Raw genomic sequence first — 22,060 nt, forward strand, 5'->3', positions numbered from 1 at the left:
GAGCCCCCCCCCCCCCCCCCCCCCCCCCCCCCCCCCCCCCCCCCCCCCCCCCCCCCCCCCCCCCCCAACCGTTAGAGTAGATATCTATCCAATCGACACTGACTTTGCGCTTCAGCGAGTCCCAGTTTATTCTAGCGTCTCCACCATGCACATGTGCCCCGCAAAATGTAACCCCAAATCGACATCCCGGATGTGTTCCCGTATCCGTCGACTAACCATGAAGTTGAAGCGCCATCACGAAGAGAGTCCCAAAGTAGGTGGGCCATGTCAAGACCTATGGCACCAAACGGAACAAACACAGAGTCTGTGGAAAAAAAAACGGTCGCAGTCTGGGCACCGTCGTCGCTCGCGATCACACCTCTGTATTGGACCGTGTCTACTTTTGGAACGAACCTAGGAGTCGCTCCATGGTCAAAAGGCAGGCTGCAGCAACGACATCTACGACAGCAACATCTGTAGAGGTACCAGATCAGCTATGATCTCGAGCCTGCACGCACAGAGCAATACGCCGCTGAGCATGCTACTCAAAAGTCTACTTTACCACAGGATACTGAGTAACAGCAACGGCTGCAAGAAGACCCAATCTAGTTCATGTAACGCGCACTTCTGGAGGTCAATATCGGGATGCTCTACGACCCTAGCTACGGGAAGCATACCTAGGTATCTTGAATGTGCTGGATAATGTTTGGGCAACGGACAAAAGTGTATGCGCTCCTACGAAGAAGGTGCGGCGTCCCAGGGTTCTTGACCATATTTTGCATGTAAGAATATGGATAAAAGATACACTCTCCAACTCGACAGCCATGTGAAATGTCAAGATGTGTATCAGTGTATGTGAAGGTGGGGCGGTTGATGACATAAACGCTGCACACGCCGCGGAAGAGAGACCACCGACCTCGGGAGCTGGTTATCGACGGATGCGCACCTGGCATTGCGGGGAGAGTTCGGCTGTACACCCTGCTGCTATGAAAGGCAACCCGGATTCACTTTCCCTATAGCCGCAAGTGCCGGTTGTTTACTACGTGGTTTCTTCTTTGATTAGGTTCAATCTCCATTGCTTGATCCTGCAGAAGCTTGCCCAACTTCAATTGCGTCTTCCAAGGTTGCGTTGAGCTTACCTTGCTCCCGATCATGTTCTCTCGTCGCGCGCTTTCACGCCTCCCAACATTGAGTGCTCGCTCGTCTGTCGCGCGCGCGGCCCCTCTCTGTACGAGAATGTCGTCGCCAGTCAGCCAAAGTAAAGTCGCCGCACGGCGACTGCATGCCACGGCGCAGCACCTGAAGCCCGCATCGTCTGCGGCCGAGTCGTACCCCATGAACCACGAGCCAATCCAGTCGCCCGCAGACACACCAAACTTCCTCGACAACAAGTTCGTGGCATCGAAAGCAACACAATGGATAGATCTACACGACCCCGCGACCAACAACCTGGTTACACGCGTGCCGCAGAGCACAGACGAGGAGCTCAAGGCCGCGGTGGACAGCGCCGAGAAGGCCTTCAAGCCATGGAAAGAGACCAGCTTGCTCCACAGGCAGCAGATTCTGTTCAAATACACACACTTGATTCGCGAGAACTGGGACCGTTTGGCTGCTAGCATCACCCTGGAACAGGGCAAGACATTTGGAGACGCGCGTGGTGATGTGCTCCGTGGCTTGCAGGTTGCGGAAACCGCATGCGGTATCACAACACAAATGACTGGCGAAGTCCTCGAGGTCGCCAAGGACATGGAGACACGCAGCTACAGAGAACCATTGGGTGTTGTAGCTGCCATTTGCCCTTTCAGTAAGTGCACGACTGGCGGTAAATGAGATTTGTGCTAATGTGCTACCCCAGACTTCCCCGCTATGATTCCCCTCTGGACCATTCCCATCGCTGCTGTTACCGGTAACACTGTCGTTATCAAACCTTCGGAACGCGACCCCGGCGCTTGCATGATCCTTGCCGAGCTTGCGGAGAAGGCTGGATTCCCCGCTGGTGTAATCAACATTGTACACGGTTCAGCCAAGACAGTTGACTTCATCATCGACGAGCCCCGCATCAAGGCGATAAGCTTCGTTGGTAGCAACAAGGCTGGAGAATACATCTACTCGCGCGCATCGGCCCAGGGCAAGCGTGTTCAGGCCAACTTGGGTGCAAAGAACCACGCTGCTGTCCTTCCCGACTGCAACAAGAACCATGCCCTGAACGCGATTGCCGGTGCTGCCTTTGGTGCTGCTGGTCAGCGATGCATGGCTTTGAGCACTCTGGTCATGATCGGCGAGACCAAGGAATGGGTTCCTGAGATCGCTGAGCGCGCGAAGGAACTGTCGATGAACGGCGGTTTTGAGGAGGGCGCCGATCTTGGTCCCGTCATCAGCCCTCAGTCCAAGAAGAGGATTGAAGACCTTATTGCGAGCGCCGAGGAAGAGGGTGCGACTATCCTCCTTGACGGACGTGGTCAGAAGCCTCCGTCCGACAAGTACGCCAACGGCAACTGGGTAAGTCTTGCTGATATGTGAGAATGATCGCATACTGACTGGGCTGTTCAGGTCGGTCCTACCATCATCGCCAACGTCAAGCCACACATGAAGTGCTACACCGAGGAGATCTTCGGCCCTGTCCTTGTCTGCCTAAACGTCGAGACCATCGACGAGGCTATCGACATGATCAACGCAAACGAGTATGGTAACGGTACCGCCATCTTCACTCGCTCAGGTGCCACTGCGGGCAAGTTCCAGCGTGAGATTGAAGCCGGTCAGGTTGGTATCAACGTACCCATTCCCGTACCTGTAAGTTTTCTTTGTAACCAAACGTAACGAATAATCGCTAATATCAGCAGCTCCCCATGTTCTCCTTCACTGGCAACAAGAAGTCGGTCGCAGGCGGCGGTGCAAACACTTTCTACGGAAAGCCAGGTCTCCAGTTCTACACACAACAGAAGACCGTAACAAGTCTTTGGAGGAGTGAAGATGCGGTCGCGACGAAGGCATCGGTCAATATGCCTACACACAGCTAGTGGGGGGACGTGAAAAAGGATAAAGCATATGTAATGGATATGATGAGCATATAGCACTCATGAACGAATAAATGATGGCTAGCGCGCAAGGGTCATGTTCACGGGGAGCAAAGTGATGCAAGCCCACCCGAGTTAACAGTGGAAATCTTGGCGCGTTGGAAACGTCGGCAAAGCCGCGCCGTGCCTATCGAAGTGCTCGACGTATCCTAGGTGACGATGATAGTATCCACAGCCCCGCGCGTAACCCATGTCGCGATCTTCCATGCCTTTTGTTAAAGATGGGATTTGACACACGAAGAAGAGCGGCAAAATGCAAGCTGTCCATGTTTGTCAGAGATTCTGCAAGAGTCCGGCTACGCGGCTAGATTTCTGCTGGTTGCTGGATTGAAGGGACGCCTCAGCCACTAGTCTGCATGGTGTACCATAGATAGCATTTGCGGGATGCACGACGAAGATCAAAGGTGCTGCGACAGCAGTGCAGGTGCCGTGATAGCCAGATTGTGCTGTGCTGCGCAATTAACAGGTGGTGCTTCTCTTGAATGTAATTGAGATGGTGAATTGAGTTTCGCGGTGGCTGGCGTGGAGGTGCGGGTGAGAAGATAGCGTCCGCTTCCGGAAGTAAACTATTGACGCTGTCTAAATTTGCCAGCTAACGGGAGATACGAGGGGCGTTTGGGTTGAACTAGTAGGCTGTGCAGTGAGACTTGACCCTCCATTGTCTCACAGATGAACGGACGGTCGCGGTGGAGTGGGAGTATCATTGTAGAGTAAGGCTGGGAGAAGTGCACGGAAGAGCGATAAGAGTAGATAGACACCCTTGCTCGGTACTTTTGTTTCAGAGTGGGTGATGGTGATATTCCCCAACCGTTTAGTCTGGTCGTGGCTTGATGACGAGTCGCGTCTCGGCGTCGAAGAGTGAATGGACCGCGCGTCACTACCTAGGTACGTTGTCTTACTACGCAGCCTAGACTTGGTCCGCCTTTCGTGTGTTAACACCCAGTTTCCATAGCTCTACCGGCACGCATTCTTGATCCTTCATCAATTTGCTTCTGCGACATCTCTCGTCTCAGTTACTACGATACGCCGCACGCTCCACTTGCTCACCACGCGCCACATTACAGCACCAGCTCCACCGAGTTACCCGGCTCGCACGACTCGTTAGACGCTCCGCAGAAAAAACTGGGTATCGCCCATCGTTGCAAGAATGGAGCAAGCGGCACAGCAGCCATCGCGCCCGCGCGGTCTCAGCTTCCACAGCAACAAGAGCAACAAGAGCCGCGAGACTCCCGCGTCGCCCAAAAGCCCGACCAAGCACCAGCGCAAATACTCTGACCACTACGACCCAAACTCAAAGGCGAACCCCAACGCCGCCATGAACGAACAGCAGCCCAGTATGCCGTCGTGTGCACCCTGTCTATCTTATCGTGGCTAACCTGCCCCAGTCGCCGAAGCCCTCACCAAGCCCACTCTCGCCTCTCTCCGCTCCTTCAACCATACCGACTCAGCCGGTAATCCCATTGGTAAGTCGTGTCGTCAGCGCTGCGTACATTCGTTATCTAACCAGTACCAGCCGATCCCGATCTCTCCAACCCCACGCGCTCGCGATGGGAGCGACCACTCGACACGATCCGCTCCTTCGAGGCTGCCATTGATGGCGAATACCGACGCCGCGCGCAGTCAATGCGCGCCGACCAGACCGACGTCATGAGCTACGCGAGCCGACGGAGCAGCTACTATGGCGGCGGCGGCGGCGGATACAACGACCAGAACCGCTTCTCGTCCGTCAGCGGCTACTTTCCCCAAAGACAGACGCAGCGCGACAGCTATGTCGATGGCTACGGCAACGGCGGGCCTGTTGGCGCACAGCCACAACGCATGCGATACGGCAACCGCATGCAGTCCGACCCGGGCTGGAACAACAGACAGAGCGCCCATGGCGGTGTCTACCCCATGAACGGCTACCAACAGTCGCGCGACACCGTCAACACCAACGGCTCGAATGGCAGCCACAGCGACGGCCCATACTCCAACGACCACAGCAACAGCGAGAACAGCTCCATCGAACGCGGCATGCCCGTGCAACCACCACAACAGGACATGGGTGCACAGTACGGATTCAACGGATTCGGAAGGGGTCCCATCATGGAGGAGTACGCACAGGGGTCGGGCAACTACTCACAAGGACCACCGCAACCGCCCGCTCACGCCATGCCACCACCGCCCCCAAGGCACTCCACCCAGGCAGCACCGATCAAACTCGGTGGTGGCGGACCGCCTGCTACCGAGAACACAAGACCAGCTATGCTTTCGAAGAAGAGCAGCGATGCTGGCGAGAAGCGCAAGAGCTGGTTTAAGAGACGGTTCAGCAAAGACTAAGCCACGAGCGATGATGGGGAGGAAGATGGCGACTAGCCATAACGAACGGCGCTCCTGGGAATCCATTCGACAACGAGAGGCGCGGGCTTGCCATGATGATGAATGAATATCTTCACCATGGGGCTCTGGAGTCCTCTGGTCGAATCACTGTTGCGCGAGCCTGCGTATACAGCATGTTGGCGTTACTGTGGCGTTTTAGGAATGTGGAAAGGGTATATACCGCGATTGTCACTCCTTGTAGTTTTGAAATGTGCTGCTACAGTAGAAGTTCGCTCCTTGAGCCGGCTGGTAATGTGGTAATCATAATGGTTGATGAGTAAATCGTCTTTGATCTTATTGTTTCAGGTGACATGTGATTTCAGTCACTCTCTAGGTGATTTGACTACCCATACTTCCGCAAGAACACATGTTTGCGTGTACTTTGCACAGTCGAGCCGATCCTTCTAGCATGCATCGATACCCCAGTCATCTTCACGAGCAAGCACTACAACTTCTTCTTGGACTTCTCTGCTTCTTCTCGCATCTCCTCCTGATCATCTTTGAATGCCATGATGACATATGCGATCAAGACCACGTTGGCCATAAGTGCTGCCAGACCACCCGCCCATGTTGCGTTGCCTGGGTAGAGTCAGTGCCAGTTCCAAACCTCTCATGAACAACTTACCCTTGAAGACAAAGTTGACAGTGAAGAAGTATGTGCCAATTGGCAGTGTGATCATGGCAAATGTGAAGCTCATCAACTTCCAAATGACCGATCTGTCGCCATTGTCAGCCATTGCACTATAGCCATGATATCCAGCATAAAGGCGACTCACGATGGCACCGCTGGCGAGGTGTTGGACGGCTCGGGGGCAGCCTTTCCATCATAGTCCAGAGACGCCTTCTGCTCGTTTACGGTTCTTCTAGTCGTCATTCTGCAGATGGGGCCTGTATGTCGTGGTGTTCTGGCTCGTGAGGAAGCGACGGACCAGGCCCTCAGCCGAATTCAGCAACGTAATAGGCTCTCAGAATGGTCCAAGCTCAATATCTTTACGCGTAGTAAAGTGGTTTTAACGCGTTGTGTTTGGTGATCCGCGTCGCCAGGCAAACCCTTCCCAGGCTCCTTCCTGCCTACGCTCTGTGGGTGTTTTAGCATACCCGTTGCTTTGTCCACTTCGCCTTTGTTAGTGCGCCTGGTCGTTGTTCTCTGCGTCTTCTCTTTGCGCTGCTCTACTTCTTCCGCCCGCGAACGAAGCGGCGAAATTGACTACGGCATCCACTACCACGACGGCATCCTTACTCTGCTCAACCCGCTGCCATAGTGCAGTCGCACAATGTACCGCCGCGATCCCATACTGTCGTCTTCTCCGCCCCCGATGGCACCGCGCGCCTCTCCGCACAGCGACGACGAGCGCGATACCTACGTCACGCAGCCTACGCAAATCCTTGGGGAGCGCTCGCCCTTCTTTGCAGCGCCGTCTGATACCACGCAGCCCACGCTCATAGTCACGCCGCGCGCGCACCCAGTCCAAGCCACGGCTTCTTCCTCGCAATTACAAGTCCCGCGTTCGTCGCCCGCCCCTCAGCGCGACTCGTCACCTGTCATGTCGCCGCCGTCGCAGTCGCAACGCCCATACGGGGGCTACAGCAACCCAATGGCACCGCCCGGCACAGGCTTCTTTCCCCCACAAGCAGTCCGCAAACCAGTCGTCGACCTCACCTCGGACGACCCACCTGTTGAGCGCGACCCAGACGAGGACGAGTCGGAGTATAGGTCTAATATACCCTTGTCCAAGATCGAAATGGCATCAATGACATCGAGGATCGAAGAGACACCACAGAAGCCGACCTGGGATCTTTCGAGTTATAAGTACGGCAGCGACCAGTCGCGTAAACGACCAGCGGAACGATTCGAGTCGAGCACACTACCTAAGCGACAGAAACCTCTGCAGCCGCAAGGGGGGCCTTCACGCGCTATACCTATAGACTTGACCGAAGACAAGGAGATGACCATGGAAGACATCCATGACTTGAGCACGTATACCAAAGTCAAGCGACTACAGGCTATATATCCGAACCGCTCTGTCAAGCAAATACACGATGCTTTGACAAAGCGAAAGGGCAACTTCAACGATGCCTCCGAGTATCTGGCGGAACAGGAGTCCGAGGATGAGCTGCTGCGGTCTCCTCCTCGCCCAGGAGTCGCACGTACAGCATCAAATCCAGTTGTAAAGAAGACGGCACAGCGAGGTCTTAAGCAGCCTGTACAGTCGCTGCAGAACAAGTACTCGAAGTTAGGCGCGACTCAGAACAGCCCAGTCACAATCGAAAGCCCCGAGAAGGAACCACCGAAGCCAAAACGTCGACTCAAGAGTGGAAAGGATCGCAAGAAAGCCGTCTTCTCGCCCTCCCCCGAACCCGCACCCGTACGACCGCAACAGAAAACAAAGAAGGAGGCGGCGATCGTTGTCTCTTCCGACGAAGACGAGGGTATTGCTGCTGATCTCATGATCGACGACGATTCGGAAGCAGGTGGCTCGGTGGTGGAGAACAGCTTTGACGATAGTAAATTGTTGAACCTGTTCAATACCTGTACCGTGGAGGAATTAATCGACTTGTCGAGTCACAAAGAAGAGGACATCAAGGAGATCTTCAAGCACCGCCCATTCAAGTCTCTCGATGCTATTCGCAAGGTCCATGTGGATCTCACGCCAGTAGAAAAGGGCAAGAAGAAGTCTCGCAAGCCACGTATAACAACCGGACAGCGACTTGTGGAATCTACCGAGGCCATGTGGAATGCATACAACACCATCGACTCGGTCGTTCAGCAATGTGAGGCTCTGGGCAAGCCGATGGTTGCAGGCATGGCAAAATGGGGTATTGATATCTTTGGTGCTTCCACAGAGGATGGAGTCGAGATTACAAGTCTCGATGATGCTAGCGACACGAACTCTTCTCGCGACTCAGGTTATCATACCCCTCGGAGCCCGAATGGCAGCGATACGGAGCCTAACAGCATACGAAAAGCGGCCACTCGTACAAAGCTTTTGACACAGCCCGCGATCATGAACGACGACATTGAACTCAAGGATTACCAGGTCGTAGGCCTTAACTGGCTGAACCTCTTATGGAAGACTAAAACCTCGGGTATTCTGGCCGACGATATGGGTCTGGGAAAGACATGCCAGATCATCGCTTTTCTGTCACACCTCAAAGAAGAAGGCGTCGGAAAGCCTGCGCTTATCGTTGTGCCTGGATCTACACTAGAGAACTGGTGTCGTGAGTTTGAGCGCTTCTCCAACACGATCAACTTTACGCCCTACTATGGATCACAGGCGGAGCGGTTCTCTCACCAGGAGAGCATTCTCCAAAACATCCGCCAGGGAACGTGCGATGTGATCATCACGACATATGATCTTACCTTTAGAAAGGACGACTCTTCGTTCTTGAGAAAGTGCAGGCCTGAGATCTGTATCTTTGATGAAGGGCATATGCTCAAAAACGCCAACACGATCCGGTACAAGAGCTTGATGAAGATTCCTACGACTTGCAGAATTCTGTTAACAGGAACGCCACTTCAGAACAGTCTTCAGGAGCTTATGTCGATTTTGGGTTTCCTCATGCCGCAGGTGTTCTATGGTGACCAACAGGAGGAAGTTCAGGAGATGCTGCAGATTCTGTTCAAACACAAGGCCAAGACTATGGAGAGCGACTCGCATAGCTCACTGCTTTCTGCGCAGCGTATTCAACGCGCTCGTACGATGCTGACGCCGTTCATCCTCCGACGAAAGAAGGCTCAAGTGCTCAAGCATCTACCGAAGAAGACGTCCCGTGTCGAGTACTGCAATCTTACCGATACGCAAAAGACGCTTTACAACGAGCAGTTGGCCAAGCAGCGCAAGATCCTTGAAGACCGAGCAGCAGGCATACCCGTCAAGGACCATGCCAACGTTATGATGAAGCTGCGACAAGCAGCCATCCACCCCCTACTTTTCCGCCACCGGTACAACGACGACAAGATCCGGAAGATGTCAAAGGCGTGCCTCAAAGAAGACATGTTCGCCGAAAGCAGCCCAGACATCATCTACGAAGAACTCCAGCTATACCAAGACTACCAATGCCACCAGCTCGCCTCCAAGTACCGCGCACTCAAGAAATTCGAGCTCCAAGACCAGGAATGGATGGACTCTGGCAAAGTCGCCGCGCTCCTCGCTCTGCTGAAAAAGTACAAAGAGAACGGCGACCGCGCCCTAGTCTTCTCGCAATTCACGTCCGTCATGGACATTCTCGGCTGGGTCTTTGATGACCACGACATCAACTTCATGCGCATGGACGGCTCCACACCGATCCAAGAACGCCAATCCCTCATGGACGTCTTCTACCAGGACGAATCCATCCAACTCTTCATGATCAGCACCAAGAGCGGTGGCGCGGGTATCAACCTCGCCTGCGCAAACAAAGTCATCATATTCGATTCGAGTTTCAACCCTCAAGACGACATCCAAGCAGAGAACCGCGCGCATCGCGTTGGTCAGACGCGGGAGGTCGAAGTCGTCAGACTAGTCACCAAGGGAACAGTCGAAGAGCAGATCTACGCGCTTGGTGTCAGTAAACTGGAACTGGATAAGATGGTCCAGGGCGAGGAGAGTGAGGAGGGCGCCAAGGGCAAGGGCAAAGGGAAGAAGAAGGACGAGGTGGCCGGTGCGGCTGATAGTCTGAGCAAAGCGGAGGAGGCGGGTATTGCGGCTGTGGAGAAGATGATGATGGCGCAGCTTAGTGCGCCGGAGTCTGCAGAGGTGGAGAAGACGGCTGAGGCTGTAAGTGGTGAGGGGGATGTTAAGGAGCAGTTTTTGAATGGCTTGAAGAAGGCGGGTTTGGATGTTGCTGCCTGATTCTATTCCAGCCGGCACATAATGGATGGAGTGGAGTGTGCGAGGTGTTGTTGGCACAGATTCCAGACGGCCTTTGCCATTCAAAGGTCTATAGATATGTTTTTTGGTTAGATGCGATCTTTTCTGTACTGCATATGCAGAGTCAGCATCCAGCGATGGCGTTGGAATGATGCGATTTATCTGCACATGCAATATTATGGCATTTGCCCAAACTTGAATTATGTACTACTATCTTGTACTCGAAACTATATACGGCGCCTGCTCCTAATATCCACACATACTCTGCGTTCTCTCTAATCCTTTACACTCACACCAGCTTTACTCGCGTCCTTGGCAGATTGCTTCTGCGTCTTGGGTGTGTCTTCTTCTTCCTCCGAGCTCTCCTCGTCATCATCATCGTCGCTGTCTTCCTCTTCTGAACTCTCCTCTGCTTCAGCTTCTTTCTTGACTTGCGTCGCGGGTTTCCCTTTTGTAGCCAGTGGTGCAGGTTTCTTGTCCTCTTCGCTGTCCTCCTCGCTCTCTTCTTCTTCGTCACTATCCTCTTCTTCTTCACTGCTCTCTTCGGTCGCTGCAGTCGCTTTTGCTGGGGCTTTAGCTGCCGCTGGTTTATCCGCATCGGCATCCTCTTCTTCGGAGCTCTCCTCCTCGGATTCTTCTCCCTCGCTATCTTCGTCCTCCTCACCACTCCCCTCGTCTTCCTTCGTTGTCGAGCTTATCGGTCCAGCACTAAGCGAAGGGTTCTTCGCATCGTCGTGCATAGATGGAGGCGCATGAACGGGTTTCTGCAGATCGGAGAGCTTGGGGATACCCGGTTTCGCGGCAGCCTTGGTATCTTTTGTGCTCTTCGACTTTGTATCTTTGCTCTTTGTGTCTTTGCTGCTTGAGGGTTTCGACGACTTTGACTTTGCGACGGGCTTTCCCAGGCCAAAGAGTCCTCCTGTTGCGGGTTTTCTTGTAGACTTTGACTTTGCATCTTTTGAGGATGTGGTGGTCTTTGCCTTGGTGTCTTTCGCTTTGGAGTCCTTTGCTTTCGCGTCTTTCGCGTCCTTTGCCTTGGTGTCCTTCGCCTTTGTGTCTTTGCTCGTGCTTGATGTAGCGGCTTTCGCGTCCTTCGTGCTCTTCGCGTCTTTTGTCGCTGTGGTCGTGGCTGCAGGCTTGGCCTCCGCTTTGGCGGTCGAAGCAGCAGCCTTTGTATCTTTGGTCGCGGTCTCGGTCGCGGTCGCGGTCGGTGTAGCAGGCGTCGCAAGCTTCGGTGTCTCGGGTAATGGGACAGATTTCGGCGAGAGGACGCTGCTAGGGTCTTCCTTTGTAGGGCTCTTCTTCGACGTCGCCGAGGTTGGTGTGTTCGTCTTCTCAGCCAGCAATGGGTTTGTAGTCTTGATGTTGCTTGGAGTAGGCTTCATCGACGCGGCCTTCTTCGCAGCTTCAGCCCCTAGCTCACGGAGCGCCAGGTTTGTCTCTGGACTGGGTATAATGACATTCTCCTTTTTCGCAGCTGCGCTTGTGGATGAGAAGGAGGAGGTGGTCGTAGCTGGCGCAGCCATGGGTGGTGGGCCGGGCTTCGCAGGAAAGGGCGTGAAGGCTGCCGTGACGCCCAGCGCTTCTCGAATCTCGTCGTACTCGTTCCATTCTTCGATCTCGGTGATGCCCTGTAGGATACACATTAGCCTCATGTCCTAGCTACGCGCTTTCTCCTGTACCTACACCCAGAACATATCCCTCTTTGACGATCAACGGTAGCTTCTTCCCGCTTGCTCTCCGCTGGAACAGCTTCTTTGCGAGCTCATCTGTCGCCGTGTCGACTCCCTTGAAAGGGATCTTGTTCGCCCTTAGGATTGTTTCGATTCGAGACGTGGCAGTAACAATGTGAGAGGACCCGGCGGTCAGCGAGGTAAAGAGATATATCGTCGGGTCGTTGTCGTAGACGCTTAGTTCGGCCATGACTGAGGCTCGGTCGGGAGTCGCGCGGGGTACGGAGGATAGCTGTGCTGTGCCCTCGTTACGGTGGCGAAAGAGGCAGAGAGAATAGGAAGGCAAGCCGGCGTATATTGCGGAGGTTTTATAGGCCTCGAGACGACGACGTGTAGCGATTGTAGTTTCATAAGTCCACGGGTTTCATAACACGGCCCTGACAGGACGAGGGTCTAGTGGGGCGCTAGCTTGGACCCTTTATTTCACAATAGAGTAGATCGGCGGGCATGCGCCAACTCGCGAGTCACCATGCACATGTCAAACACCATTTGGGATTTTAAAGTTGAAGATATGTTTGCATTATTCATATCGAGCGAATGACATTACAGATTATTCCAGAAAACATAACTAGTGCCGTTTTTCTCGTGACTACACATTATGCTGGCGTGGGACCATTGGAGTATTTGCTAGCAAGAACTGTCATCAGGGCGTCGCTGACTTCGAATTCCTCGAGGACTGCGCCAAAGCTGGGTAGGGTCAGTGCATGTTCAGCTGAAATCAGAGTGATACCAACGTACCCGTAGCAGCGGACTTTGGCAAGGAGCTCCTTCTTCACGAGCTCAATGTCCTCTTTGGAAAGATCCCTGAAGCATTCGTCTTGGAGGATCTTCGCCCAGGCCATGATAGGCGTGATTTCCCCATCAAGGGGCAGACGATTGCTGAGATCGAGTAGTTTCATCAAATCCGGCATCTTGACGTCCGGCATCTGATGTGGATACTTCTCCTCGGGGCAATTCGTAATGTGCGCATCGGGAGGTGCCGTTGCCATGAGCGCATGGCCGCTGATGTTCTCGTCGGCCTCGTTGGCGCGGACCATTAAGAACTGCATGTGGTCCATGCAGGGTCGCTCGAGCCTGTTAGACGCAGTCGTCAGAACAGATCTCGTAAAGATAACGAATGACGTACGGAGGCCAAAAAGAATGAAGAAGAAAAGACGTAAGCGCATTACTGCTGGGGTGGAGGAGAAAGATAAGGCGATCGGTCGTACGTTAAGACGAAGTCAATGCCGATCTGGTCATAGTCCATCGAATGCTGCTGATGGTGACCAGACTGCTGGGCTTGTTGTTGTTGAAGAGTCAAGGCTTGACCGTTCATTCCATCATGAGAGCTGGATCCGCGTGTTGGTGGCGATGTGTAGCCAGTCGACGCTGATCCTGGCCCGTAGCCTGACATGCTGCCAGTGGAGCTTCCGTAGGCGGAGCTGTCGACGCGGCCCATGCCATTGCTCCCTGGGCTGGAGTGGTCGAAGGAGATGCCATGTGCCATGAGCAGCTCTCTCAGTCGGCGGTTCTCGTCTGCGAAAGCGTCCCGTTCCCTCGTAGTAGCCGCAAAGGTATCCTTCAGACGGATCACCTCCTGCTCGAGGGCCTTGATGTATAGCTCCTTTCGCTCTCGGTGTGTTCTTGTCAACAAGTCAGTGCGTGATACAAGACATGGCTTGGCTGATGTTACCTCTGCGCCTGGCGGTTCAGCTCTTGCCGTCTGGTCAAAGCCGGTTTGCTATCCGGTTTGGGTCCTCTTCTCTTGGGTGGTTGGCCATCTTGCAGGAGTCAGCCACCAGATCGAGGCGATATCTCAATGAACGAACCTCTTGTTGTCTTCTTGTCGGTCAGACCCTTGAAGAATCCAAATTGTGCTAGAGGACTCTTAGATTCGCTTCCTACAGAGTGCCACTGCCCGGTACTCTCCATGTCCGACGCAAATCCAGCCAAGCTGCCCCGCCTGCTGCTGCTCATGCTCACTTCCGAGAAACACTCGGAAGCCCGACGAGAAGCAGCAGGTGAGGGGTACTCGATGGCAGCGCCGGATGGAGGGTAGGTGGGCGCCATGGTCAGCGCATGCGCATTAGGCCAGGACATATAACGAGCATGCGACATGATGTTTCGATATTAGGTAAGAGATGAAAGAAACAAAAAGGAATATTATGTATGTGTGTATGATGAGCTTTGACGAGAAAGGAGAGTAGTGCGGCCATGTATATGTAGTGTCGCCAGCGCCTCGCCGGGTGAGGCACGCAAGCGTTCGCAGGGTCTTTGGCCGTTAATGCATCGATCTCAACTCAACGGCCGGCAACCATGCGAGCCGCGGGGAATGTTGCAACGTTCATGCTAACACGAGCAGAGCTGTCAAGGTTGTCATGGCGAGACTGGTCATGTCTCTGCAGCACGTTTCTGGGAGTGGAGTAACGACGCGAGAAGCTTCAGCAGCGGCGACCCAATGGCGGATGCCATGTCTACGTGCCAAGAACAAACCGTAGGAATCGCGAAGCGGAGCCAAAACAGATACAACTTCAAAACGTGGAGCGATTAAAGCGCTGGAGACTGCCAAGAGAAATTCCACATACCACTGCTGTTGTCGCGATGACTGGCACCCTCGGAGGAGGGGTCGGTTTTGATAGTAGTTGCCATGCTATAGGAGCGGCATTGGCAGCAACGCGCACTTATGGGTAAACGGTTCTCACCCTCGGCGCCGAAATGGCGGAGAAGCCGTCGAGTTGCAGTGAGCGATGCGCTAGACGCAAGTCAGTCCACAGGGCGACAATGAACCCCTGCGCACATCCGAAACGTACAAAAGTCGGGCTCGTCGGCGCGCAGAGATGACGAGTAGACAGAGCCGGTGCCCGCGGTTCTGCCGTGGGGTGTTTGGGTATTTGAGCAGCGAGACTTTGAGGGTACGTCTAGTTGTAGTGGAATGCGGCCGAGGTCCTCCTGTTCCGTGCTTCCGAGTTGGGCCAGACGGCGATGATGAAGAGACGGTTGCAATAGGCGACGAGCTGCCGGTCAATTGAGACAAGCGATGGTGCCCTTGGCGTCGCAGAGTTGAATGTAGCACAGGAGAGGGCACGCTGGTCTGGAAGGACGTGCCAGGGTAGCTCGACTCCTACACTTGCAGTGCGATGTTCAAGGCGATTTAGTAGCCAGCCATGCACGCAATAATGCGCTACACACTCGAGATCGTCGGCGAGAACACAGCCCCAGCTAGCGATTTGGAATCTGCCTGCCATCCGGGTCTGGAGGTTGCAAGATGAGGCGGTCAGTGCACAAGATCGAGCCAAACAGCCTTTGGAGCAATCACAGCCAGAGCGCGGAAGCAGCTTGTGATCCGCTGGTGTTTAGCGGCTTCATTCTGCGGCTCTGCAGCGACTCCGGTCTAGAGCTTGCAGCTGGCGTGCAGTGCAGTGGCGCCGTGCGACACCCAACATCCCAGCTTTACAGCGCAAAAACAAAGGGTCGGCGCGCAAAATACCCCATGGCATTGTGTCATGGGCGATGCATGGTCAGGGCTGGGTATCAAAACCTGGCCCAGCCACTTCGACCGCCCGATAAGTCTCGGGCACGCCTTCCCGAGGTCCTGTGGCGGGTGCATTCTGCTCTACCACACTTCAACGTACTTCGTATAACAGCTATCCACTTAGACATGCAGTTGCCTACTCCGTACGGTCACGTTGTGCGGTATATACGATTTGCGGGGCAGCCAATCGCTATATTTCCTGACGTCGACCCTTACGACATAGCGCCTACTTGATCGTACCATCGGAATGCGATTAGGAAGCAAGACTGGTCACATATCCTCCATTGTACTATATAGCCTGCTCTAGATGCTCCAGATCGGTTGAGTAATCACTGTGGCCTTTGAGCAGATCCCGCAGCCGTATCGGAGTGCCTATAGCTTTGGCTTGTTGTCGAGGATCTTCTCAATCTCCTCCATGAGCTCCGGTGTCAACTTCTCGAGCAGCTTGAGAGCGCCACAGTTGTCCTTGACCTGTTCGGGCTTCGTTGCGCCAAGAATAACAGTAGACACATTCGGGTTCTTAGCTGCCCAGGCAAGCGCGAGTTGAGTCGTGGTGCCTCCAAGTTTCTCAGCAATCTTAGTCAGTTCCTTGACCTTCTTGATCTTAGCCTGTCCCTCGTCGCTCTTCAGCGCCTCGATTGAGTTCTTGAAGAATTCGGGGTTAGTCGCGAATCGGGAGTCGGACGGAATGCCATCGTTGTATTTGCCAGTCAACATGCCCGAAGCCTAAGTGTTGGTACACGCGTTAGCATAGATCTCGGATGTAGTAGGTTCGTTCTGAGTTCTTACCAGAGGTGACCAGATGGTCGTTCCGTATTGGTACTTCTTGTACAATGGAGCGTATTCCTTCTCGAAGCGCTCACGGTGGAAAGCGTTGTACTGAGGCTGCTCCACGATAGGGGCGATTAGGTTGTACTTCTCGGCGATATCGCATGCCTCCTGGATCTGATCCGCAGACCATTCGGATGTACCCCAGTAGTATGCCAAGTTCATCTGGATTGTCTGGGTGAAAGCTTCAACGATCTCCTTCATGCCAACGCTAAACATACGTTAGTAGGCACTCGGAAAGCAGAAAGCTAATACATACTCAGGGTCGTAGCGATGAGCAAAAACAACGTCGACGTAATCGTGGTCAAGACGCTTCAAGGAGCTCTTCAAGCCCTCGACAATGTGCTTCTTGGATAGACCCCTACGCGTTCATTAGTTGAGTAAGAGTATGCAAGACGGCCATATTACCTGGTGTTTGGCTCCTTCCTCTGAGTTCCGAAGAAGACCTTTCCATTACTGTCAGTCCCCACTCATGGCATGATGAGACTGATCTTACCTTTGTCGACAAGACGTACTCGTCACGCGGCCACTGCAGCTCCTTGAAAGCCTTGCCCATCTCAAGTTCGCACTCACCGGCTGCGTATACCTCGGCAGTGTCGAAGAAGTTGATGCCATGGTTCCAAGCCTCTTGCATGCAGTCCTTCACGATGGAACCCTTCTGCGTTCCTCCGTATGTCAACCAACCTCCCAAGGACAGGACCGAGACCTTCAACCCAGCGGGTCCAAGGCGACGGAACTGCATGCTATCTTGACATTAGCAAATGTTCAGATGTAACAGATGTAAGAGTACACATGTCAAATTGCGAATTGAACACAACCACGCATCGAGGCAGACTATTTCGTACTAGCAATTGACGTGACTTACTCCTTGGGGTCAAACTTTGTCTCGACTGCAGGCATTTTGGATGTTTATTACGAGTTGTTTGCTGAAGAGGAAATTTGGTTGTGTATGAGCTTAAATGAGGGGCAGGCAGGACACCTAGGCATAGAGAAGCAGTTGCCCCACCGTGGACGGCAACTATGATGAGGTCACGTCATGCGGGGTTAAGGCAAACTCCGTAACGGCACAAGGTAGAAGAATTGCCGTATGCCTTGGGTAAACGCGACTGAAAGATTTGGGAAAGATCAGCTACTGTACACACCAAGCGGCGCAACGTTCCGCCTTACTTACGGCTATCACATTTGCGGCGGGTCAGGGCTGAGGCACCCGTGGCCAAGCTCGTAAGCCGCAACAACCTTTCTTCCGCCCGCTACCAACCAGAATGCCCCATTCAGCTCTTCGCTGGATGCCTATCGTCCCAGAACTACCCTATAATTTTGTTGCGGTGGCACTAGAAGCTGTTTAAACTCCTGTCTAACTCCTGTCCAGCGGCATTGGCGAAAGCTTGACCTCGCTCGTTTCATGTTTCAAACATCCCCGGCAGCTGGGTGGCGCAGAACCAATCACAGTCGCACAACGCGTATTCACGTGCATAGTTCGTCACCTCGCACAGGCAATGATTGGCCGTCACTGCTCGTTGATCTGGGGAATACGGTAAGACGGGTTCCTGACTATTGTGCTGACGGCGCACCTCAAGGGGGATCCTTAGGCGCGCCACGATGCGCGCCTAAGGTCATATATCTTGGCCGTCACCTTCCTTTATCGCTTCTATACACTGCCTCCTCACGGTCTCTCAATCCCTTGTTTAGATCACTAGCTTCTGCAGGCCTGAAGCAAATTCCATTCAACGTCACTCATTCAAGAACACTGTTCTGGCCACTTACTTTACAATACAAGTTCTGCATTCGGACTATTCAAGAGCTCCTTCTTACTTAAGACCATCACCTCGCACCAGACTTGGCCTCAAACATCACTCATTATATATACACCAACATCATCAAAGAACATCAACCTTACAACTATATACCTATATACTCCACCAATCAGCCGATCAACAACATGGGTTTCAAGAAGAACATCCTCGTCGCAAGTGCCTTTGCACTCTGCGCTTTCGCAGCACCTGTCCCCGCCCGGGGCCCCGATTGCGACCTTGAAGATGCCCCGGCAGCTCCCCCAGCAGATGCCCCAACCACCGAGGCGAGCCTGACTGCAGACAACTTGATCGCCATCGCCCCCACCACCGCGTCCTGCGACGGTGCACCATTCCCCGACGAGTGTGCAGATGCAACTGCAGCCGCTACTGCTATCAACAAGGCCTTCGAGACCTACAAGATCACATCCAAGGGCGAGAGGGCGGCGATCGTTGCGTATGAGCTCTTTGAGAGCGGAAACTTCAAGTACAAGAGGAACCACTTCCCCGAACCAGGTAGGCCTGGCCAGGGCACAAGGAGTAAGTAACGCTGTTATGATGAACTGCCCATGCCACAGAAACTGACTTGTGTATTTAGTGATGGCTATGCCCCCCATTATCGAGAAGTACGCAACCGCTATTGCAGGTGCAGACGCTGTCGCGACAGCAAAGGCCACTGGAGTTGATGCCGTTCTCGACCTGGTCAACTCTGACGACGAGAAGAGCTTCGGTTCGGCGGCTTGGTACGTTACCACGTGCAGTGCGGAAGTTCGAGCTGGCCTTGACGCGGCCACCATCGAGGGCTGGCACGCTTTCTTGACCGAGTGTGTTAACACCCCACCTGCTGCTGAGCGTGACACTCTGTGGACTGCGACCACGCCTAACGTCCAGTGAGAAGACTGAGAAACGTCACCAAATTGGGTCGGTGACGGAGCTATTATTCATGGCGCATTGGGCTTGGGTAAGCCTATTGTACCCCTCTTCACTAAAGGTGGAGTTTTCAAATGTAACGACTTGCTACGAATTTCCTATACAATTATTCCAATTTCATTATCTACCATGTGTGCAATATGTGTGTTTAGTGGTTCGGTGACATCTCTACATTCACACGATACTTCGCTGAAAGTAAATGTTGTGGTTCTGTCGAGTTAGCGCGAGAAACTGTGAAGATACCGGCTATTTGAATACTGAGTTTAACTTGTATTGAATACATTATACTAAAGCAGCCTGGCCACTAGAAATGAACGGCCGATACATTGCGTTGGCTGAAGAGAAAGAAGAGAAAGAAGAGAAAGAATGTAAGAGCGGTACTATGCTTAAATATATACAAGCAGACATTTCATAAAGTCCTCCTACCAAATAATGTATACCATTGTCCGCTTCAAATCGGTGAGACCTCACCCCAAGCCCCAACATCTTCCCTCGACATGAGCTCTCCACACTCAGGACATGTACATCCATCCAATCCATGCGTACCCGCACACTGCCTGACCCATGCCTGCAAGCACCCAACGCAAGTCGCAGGCTCGTGCCAGCAATTGGCTGTGATCCTGCGCTCGCTGAACTCGAATACTGGCCTTGACGTCTTGCAGAGAATGCAGGTGCGTTCGATGGCTGGTGTGTTGCGGCGTGAATTAGGAGTCATTGCCCGGGGGCTAAGAGAAGTGTCGAAGGCGGGGCGCTGGTATGGTTGGGGAGCGGTACAGGTAATGTTCGGGGAAGGCAAGGCGACTATGCTGCTACGTTGGGATTGCATCGACACGGGGCGTCCTTGGGATTGCCACGAAACAGGACGTCCTTGGGATTGCATCGAAACGGGTCGTCCTTGGGATTGCATCGATACGGGACGTACTTGCCGCAAGTTTTCGTTGGATAGCTGTGAGGGTAGTGTAGTTGGTGATAGCGAGTTTCCGCTGCTGCGGCGTCGCTCTGCGGAGGCGGCGGGACTTGGTGGGGCGTCGGTCCAGGGCGCGAAGGGTGCTGGAAGGGGTGCTTCGAGTTGGGCTGACTTGACGCTCATGTCAAAGGGCGAGTAGGTTGGTGTCGGGATGAGGTCGACCGCCGAGAGACGTTTGGATGCTGCTGGGTCCTGGTTGGCTTCGGCTTCGTAGACCTGCAGGTTTTCCTGCGTTAAGTTCATTCTCCGCAGATCTTCGACAACCGTTGCAAACTTTTGCTGCTCATGTTGAGCTGAAGAGTCTCTTCTCCTAGCGCCAAAGTTCTTCAACGCTTGCGGTATGGTTGACCATCTGTGCTTGATCTTCTTCTCTGGTTTGTTCTTCTCTTCCGATGTCGCGAAAACATCCAACGTGGAGTGTATTGGTGTTGCTGGCGTAGCAGAGAAGACTGGTGGGGGTGAAAACGCAAGTTTTGAGGATGTTACAGGCGTGGGTGGACCGACTTCATCGTCCCCGTACTGCTGATAAACCATGTCATTCTCAATATTCTCCCCTGCGATAGCTTTAGGTGCACACCCTGACACGGGCCGCGATTTGTTCTGTGGGTAGCTGTTGTTCCGTAGTCCTCGCGAGGACGCAATCTTGGTTCCGGAGCGATTCCGTTGGTGGTAGGTCGCGAAGGATGTAGGTCGTGGTCGCGGCTGCATTGGCGGGCTGTCGAGTGCGGTGGAGCTTTGGGGGTGATATGAGATGGGTCGTTGCGTTTGTGGACTGTTTGCATCGTTCATCGGCGGATATGTCCACTGCGTAGAGTTTACTTGTGGCCTCTCACATTCACAACTGCCTCGGGAAGAAATGCTGCTCCTAGGCTTGTCTGAACTGTCAAGATACGATGATGCAGGCCCCTGACCTGGTGTATTAGGGCTCATGGTGGCTGGCGAAGCAATCCATTCTGGCGATAGCAGGTGTTGCGCGTTGTATGATGTCGGTCGTATGAGCGGTAGCGGTCGTCGCTTAATCGGGGATGTATTGACTTTCGTGCTTGGTTCTGTCTCCGGGAGCTTGCTCAACGTCTCCTCAGGATTGAAAGAGGAAGCCGGGCGGTTCGGGTTCGTCCATTTGTCCAGCAGGTCAGAGTCGCTGTCCTCCTTTGGCTTCTCTTCGATGGGTTTGTCTTCAATCACTACCTTTTCGACGATGGCCTCCATTTTCTGCTCTTGTGTCACCTCTCGAGACACGTCTTTTTCTTCTTCGACATCGGAAATCTCCAAATGCTCGTACATCGGTCGTTCCAACCATCGTGTTGTTACCGATTTTTCGCGTTGCAAATTTCTTAGAGCTTCCTCAGAATCTGCGATCAAGCCAAGCATGCGTTGCGCCTTTGCAGAATCCCTCTTAATCGGCCGTGGATGCCTCAGAAGTGGATGTACGTCATCTTGAACATGACTCTGCGCCACAGCCGCCATAGTTGTGAAGCCGTTCAGCCGAAACGAGGGAGGCCTGGAGAAATACCAACAACAGCGAACGTGGTTGGGGGGAACGAAACAGTGGGCACGAGCAACACAATAAAACAAGAGGCAGGATCAACCCCTCGTAAGAACGTGGGACAGCGTCCCTCCATATCAGCAACATGCCGCGACCCTACCACTACCACGGACCCCGGCACGGTACGACTTTACTGTGTGGCTGGCAGCAGCACAGAACCGACAATCCGTTTCAAGCCCTTGCGCAGAGAGCCCGGAGCTGCGTAAATCACCGTTAGCTTGGCTCGCGCAACACTGCGCCTTCGATTATTCGTTGCTAGGGCCCGTATTGCGAGGCCTGCAGTCAGAGTAGTTCGGCGGTTTTGAGTGGTCCCCGCTGCGTGAGACGTATTTTTAGAACCAGTAGTAGGGCTTGGTGGGCATGGCTACGGATAGCCCACGCGATGCCGACACTTGTGGCCATTGACAAAAGATCATGCAATAGCTGTAACCGCATCGACATGAGGCTGCGAAGTACCACGATGACGACGCGTGGTTCGCGCTGGCGGTGTGAGC

General features: G+C 53.7%; 9 protein-coding genes across 9 annotated transcripts; 4 read left to right on the forward strand and 5 right to left on the reverse strand.

The window, feature by feature from the left end:
* Positions 1-1,215: 1,215 nt before the first annotated feature.
* J4E85_010083 (uncharacterized protein) lies at positions 1,216-2,996 on the forward strand (the record flags this gene model as incomplete). Its single annotated transcript, XM_051474297.1, has 4 exons — positions 1,216-1,783; positions 1,835-2,478; positions 2,530-2,769; positions 2,820-2,996. 4 exons carry the CDS (start codon positions 1,216-1,218, stop codon positions 2,994-2,996), a joined length of 1,629 nt encoding a protein of 542 aa, XP_051321790.1.
* A 1,204-nt stretch (positions 2,997-4,200) lies between these two features.
* Positions 4,201-5,372, forward strand: J4E85_010084 (uncharacterized protein; the record flags this gene model as incomplete). The annotated part of the gene is made up of 3 exons (XM_051474298.1): positions 4,201-4,387; positions 4,439-4,516; positions 4,567-5,372. 3 exons carry the CDS (start codon positions 4,201-4,203, stop codon positions 5,370-5,372), a joined length of 1,071 nt encoding a protein of 356 aa, XP_051321791.1.
* A 484-nt stretch (positions 5,373-5,856) lies between these two features.
* VMA21 (vacuolar ATPase assembly integral membrane protein vma21) lies at positions 5,857-6,285 on the reverse strand (the record flags this gene model as incomplete). The annotated part of the gene is made up of 3 exons (XM_051474299.1): positions 5,857-5,990; positions 6,037-6,128; positions 6,188-6,285. The coding sequence occupies 3 exons, from the start codon at positions 6,283-6,285 to the stop codon at positions 5,857-5,859; spliced, it is 324 nt and encodes a 107-aa protein (XP_051321792.1).
* A 442-nt stretch (positions 6,286-6,727) lies between these two features.
* Positions 6,728-10,243, forward strand: J4E85_010086 (uncharacterized protein; the record flags this gene model as incomplete). The annotated part of the gene is made up of 1 exon (XM_051474300.1): positions 6,728-10,243. The coding sequence occupies one exon, from the start codon at positions 6,728-6,730 to the stop codon at positions 10,241-10,243; it is 3,516 nt and encodes a 1,171-aa protein (XP_051321793.1).
* Positions 10,244-10,536: 293 nt separating this feature from the next.
* J4E85_010087 (uncharacterized protein) lies at positions 10,537-12,184 on the reverse strand (the record flags this gene model as incomplete). The annotated part of the gene is made up of 2 exons (XM_051474301.1): positions 10,537-11,892; positions 11,948-12,184. 2 exons carry the CDS (start codon positions 12,182-12,184, stop codon positions 10,537-10,539), a joined length of 1,593 nt encoding a protein of 530 aa, XP_051321794.1.
* Positions 12,185-12,590: 406 nt separating this feature from the next.
* Positions 12,591-14,091, reverse strand: J4E85_010088 (uncharacterized protein; the record flags this gene model as incomplete). Its single annotated transcript, XM_051474302.1, has 5 exons — positions 12,591-12,681; positions 12,733-13,068; positions 13,203-13,616; positions 13,667-13,754; positions 13,803-14,091. The coding sequence occupies 5 exons, from the start codon at positions 14,089-14,091 to the stop codon at positions 12,591-12,593; spliced, it is 1,218 nt and encodes a 405-aa protein (XP_051321795.1).
* A 1,786-nt stretch (positions 14,092-15,877) lies between these two features.
* Positions 15,878-17,233, reverse strand: J4E85_010089 (uncharacterized protein; the record flags this gene model as incomplete). Its single annotated transcript, XM_051474303.1, has 6 exons — positions 15,878-16,231; positions 16,295-16,544; positions 16,593-16,694; positions 16,742-16,779; positions 16,830-17,076; positions 17,199-17,233. The coding sequence occupies 6 exons, from the start codon at positions 17,231-17,233 to the stop codon at positions 15,878-15,880; spliced, it is 1,026 nt and encodes a 341-aa protein (XP_051321796.1).
* Positions 17,234-18,272: 1,039 nt separating this feature from the next.
* On the forward strand, positions 18,273-19,017 carry J4E85_010090 (uncharacterized protein; the record flags this gene model as incomplete). The annotated part of the gene is made up of 2 exons (XM_051474304.1): positions 18,273-18,663; positions 18,722-19,017. The coding sequence occupies 2 exons, from the start codon at positions 18,273-18,275 to the stop codon at positions 19,015-19,017; spliced, it is 687 nt and encodes a 228-aa protein (XP_051321797.1).
* An 837-nt stretch (positions 19,018-19,854) lies between these two features.
* Positions 19,855-21,487, reverse strand: J4E85_010091 (uncharacterized protein; the record flags this gene model as incomplete). The annotated part of the gene is made up of 2 exons (XM_051474305.1): positions 19,855-19,947; positions 19,976-21,487. 2 exons carry the CDS (start codon positions 21,485-21,487, stop codon positions 19,855-19,857), a joined length of 1,605 nt encoding a protein of 534 aa, XP_051321798.1.
* Positions 21,488-22,060: the final 573 nt, after the last annotated feature.

The sequence above is a fragment of the Alternaria conjuncta genome, assembly GCF_024043145.1.
Source record: "Alternaria conjuncta strain BMP 0040 chromosome Unknown scaffold_21, whole genome shotgun sequence".
In the NCBI taxonomy this organism is placed as follows: Eukaryota; Fungi; Ascomycota; class Dothideomycetes; order Pleosporales; family Pleosporaceae; genus Alternaria; species Alternaria conjuncta.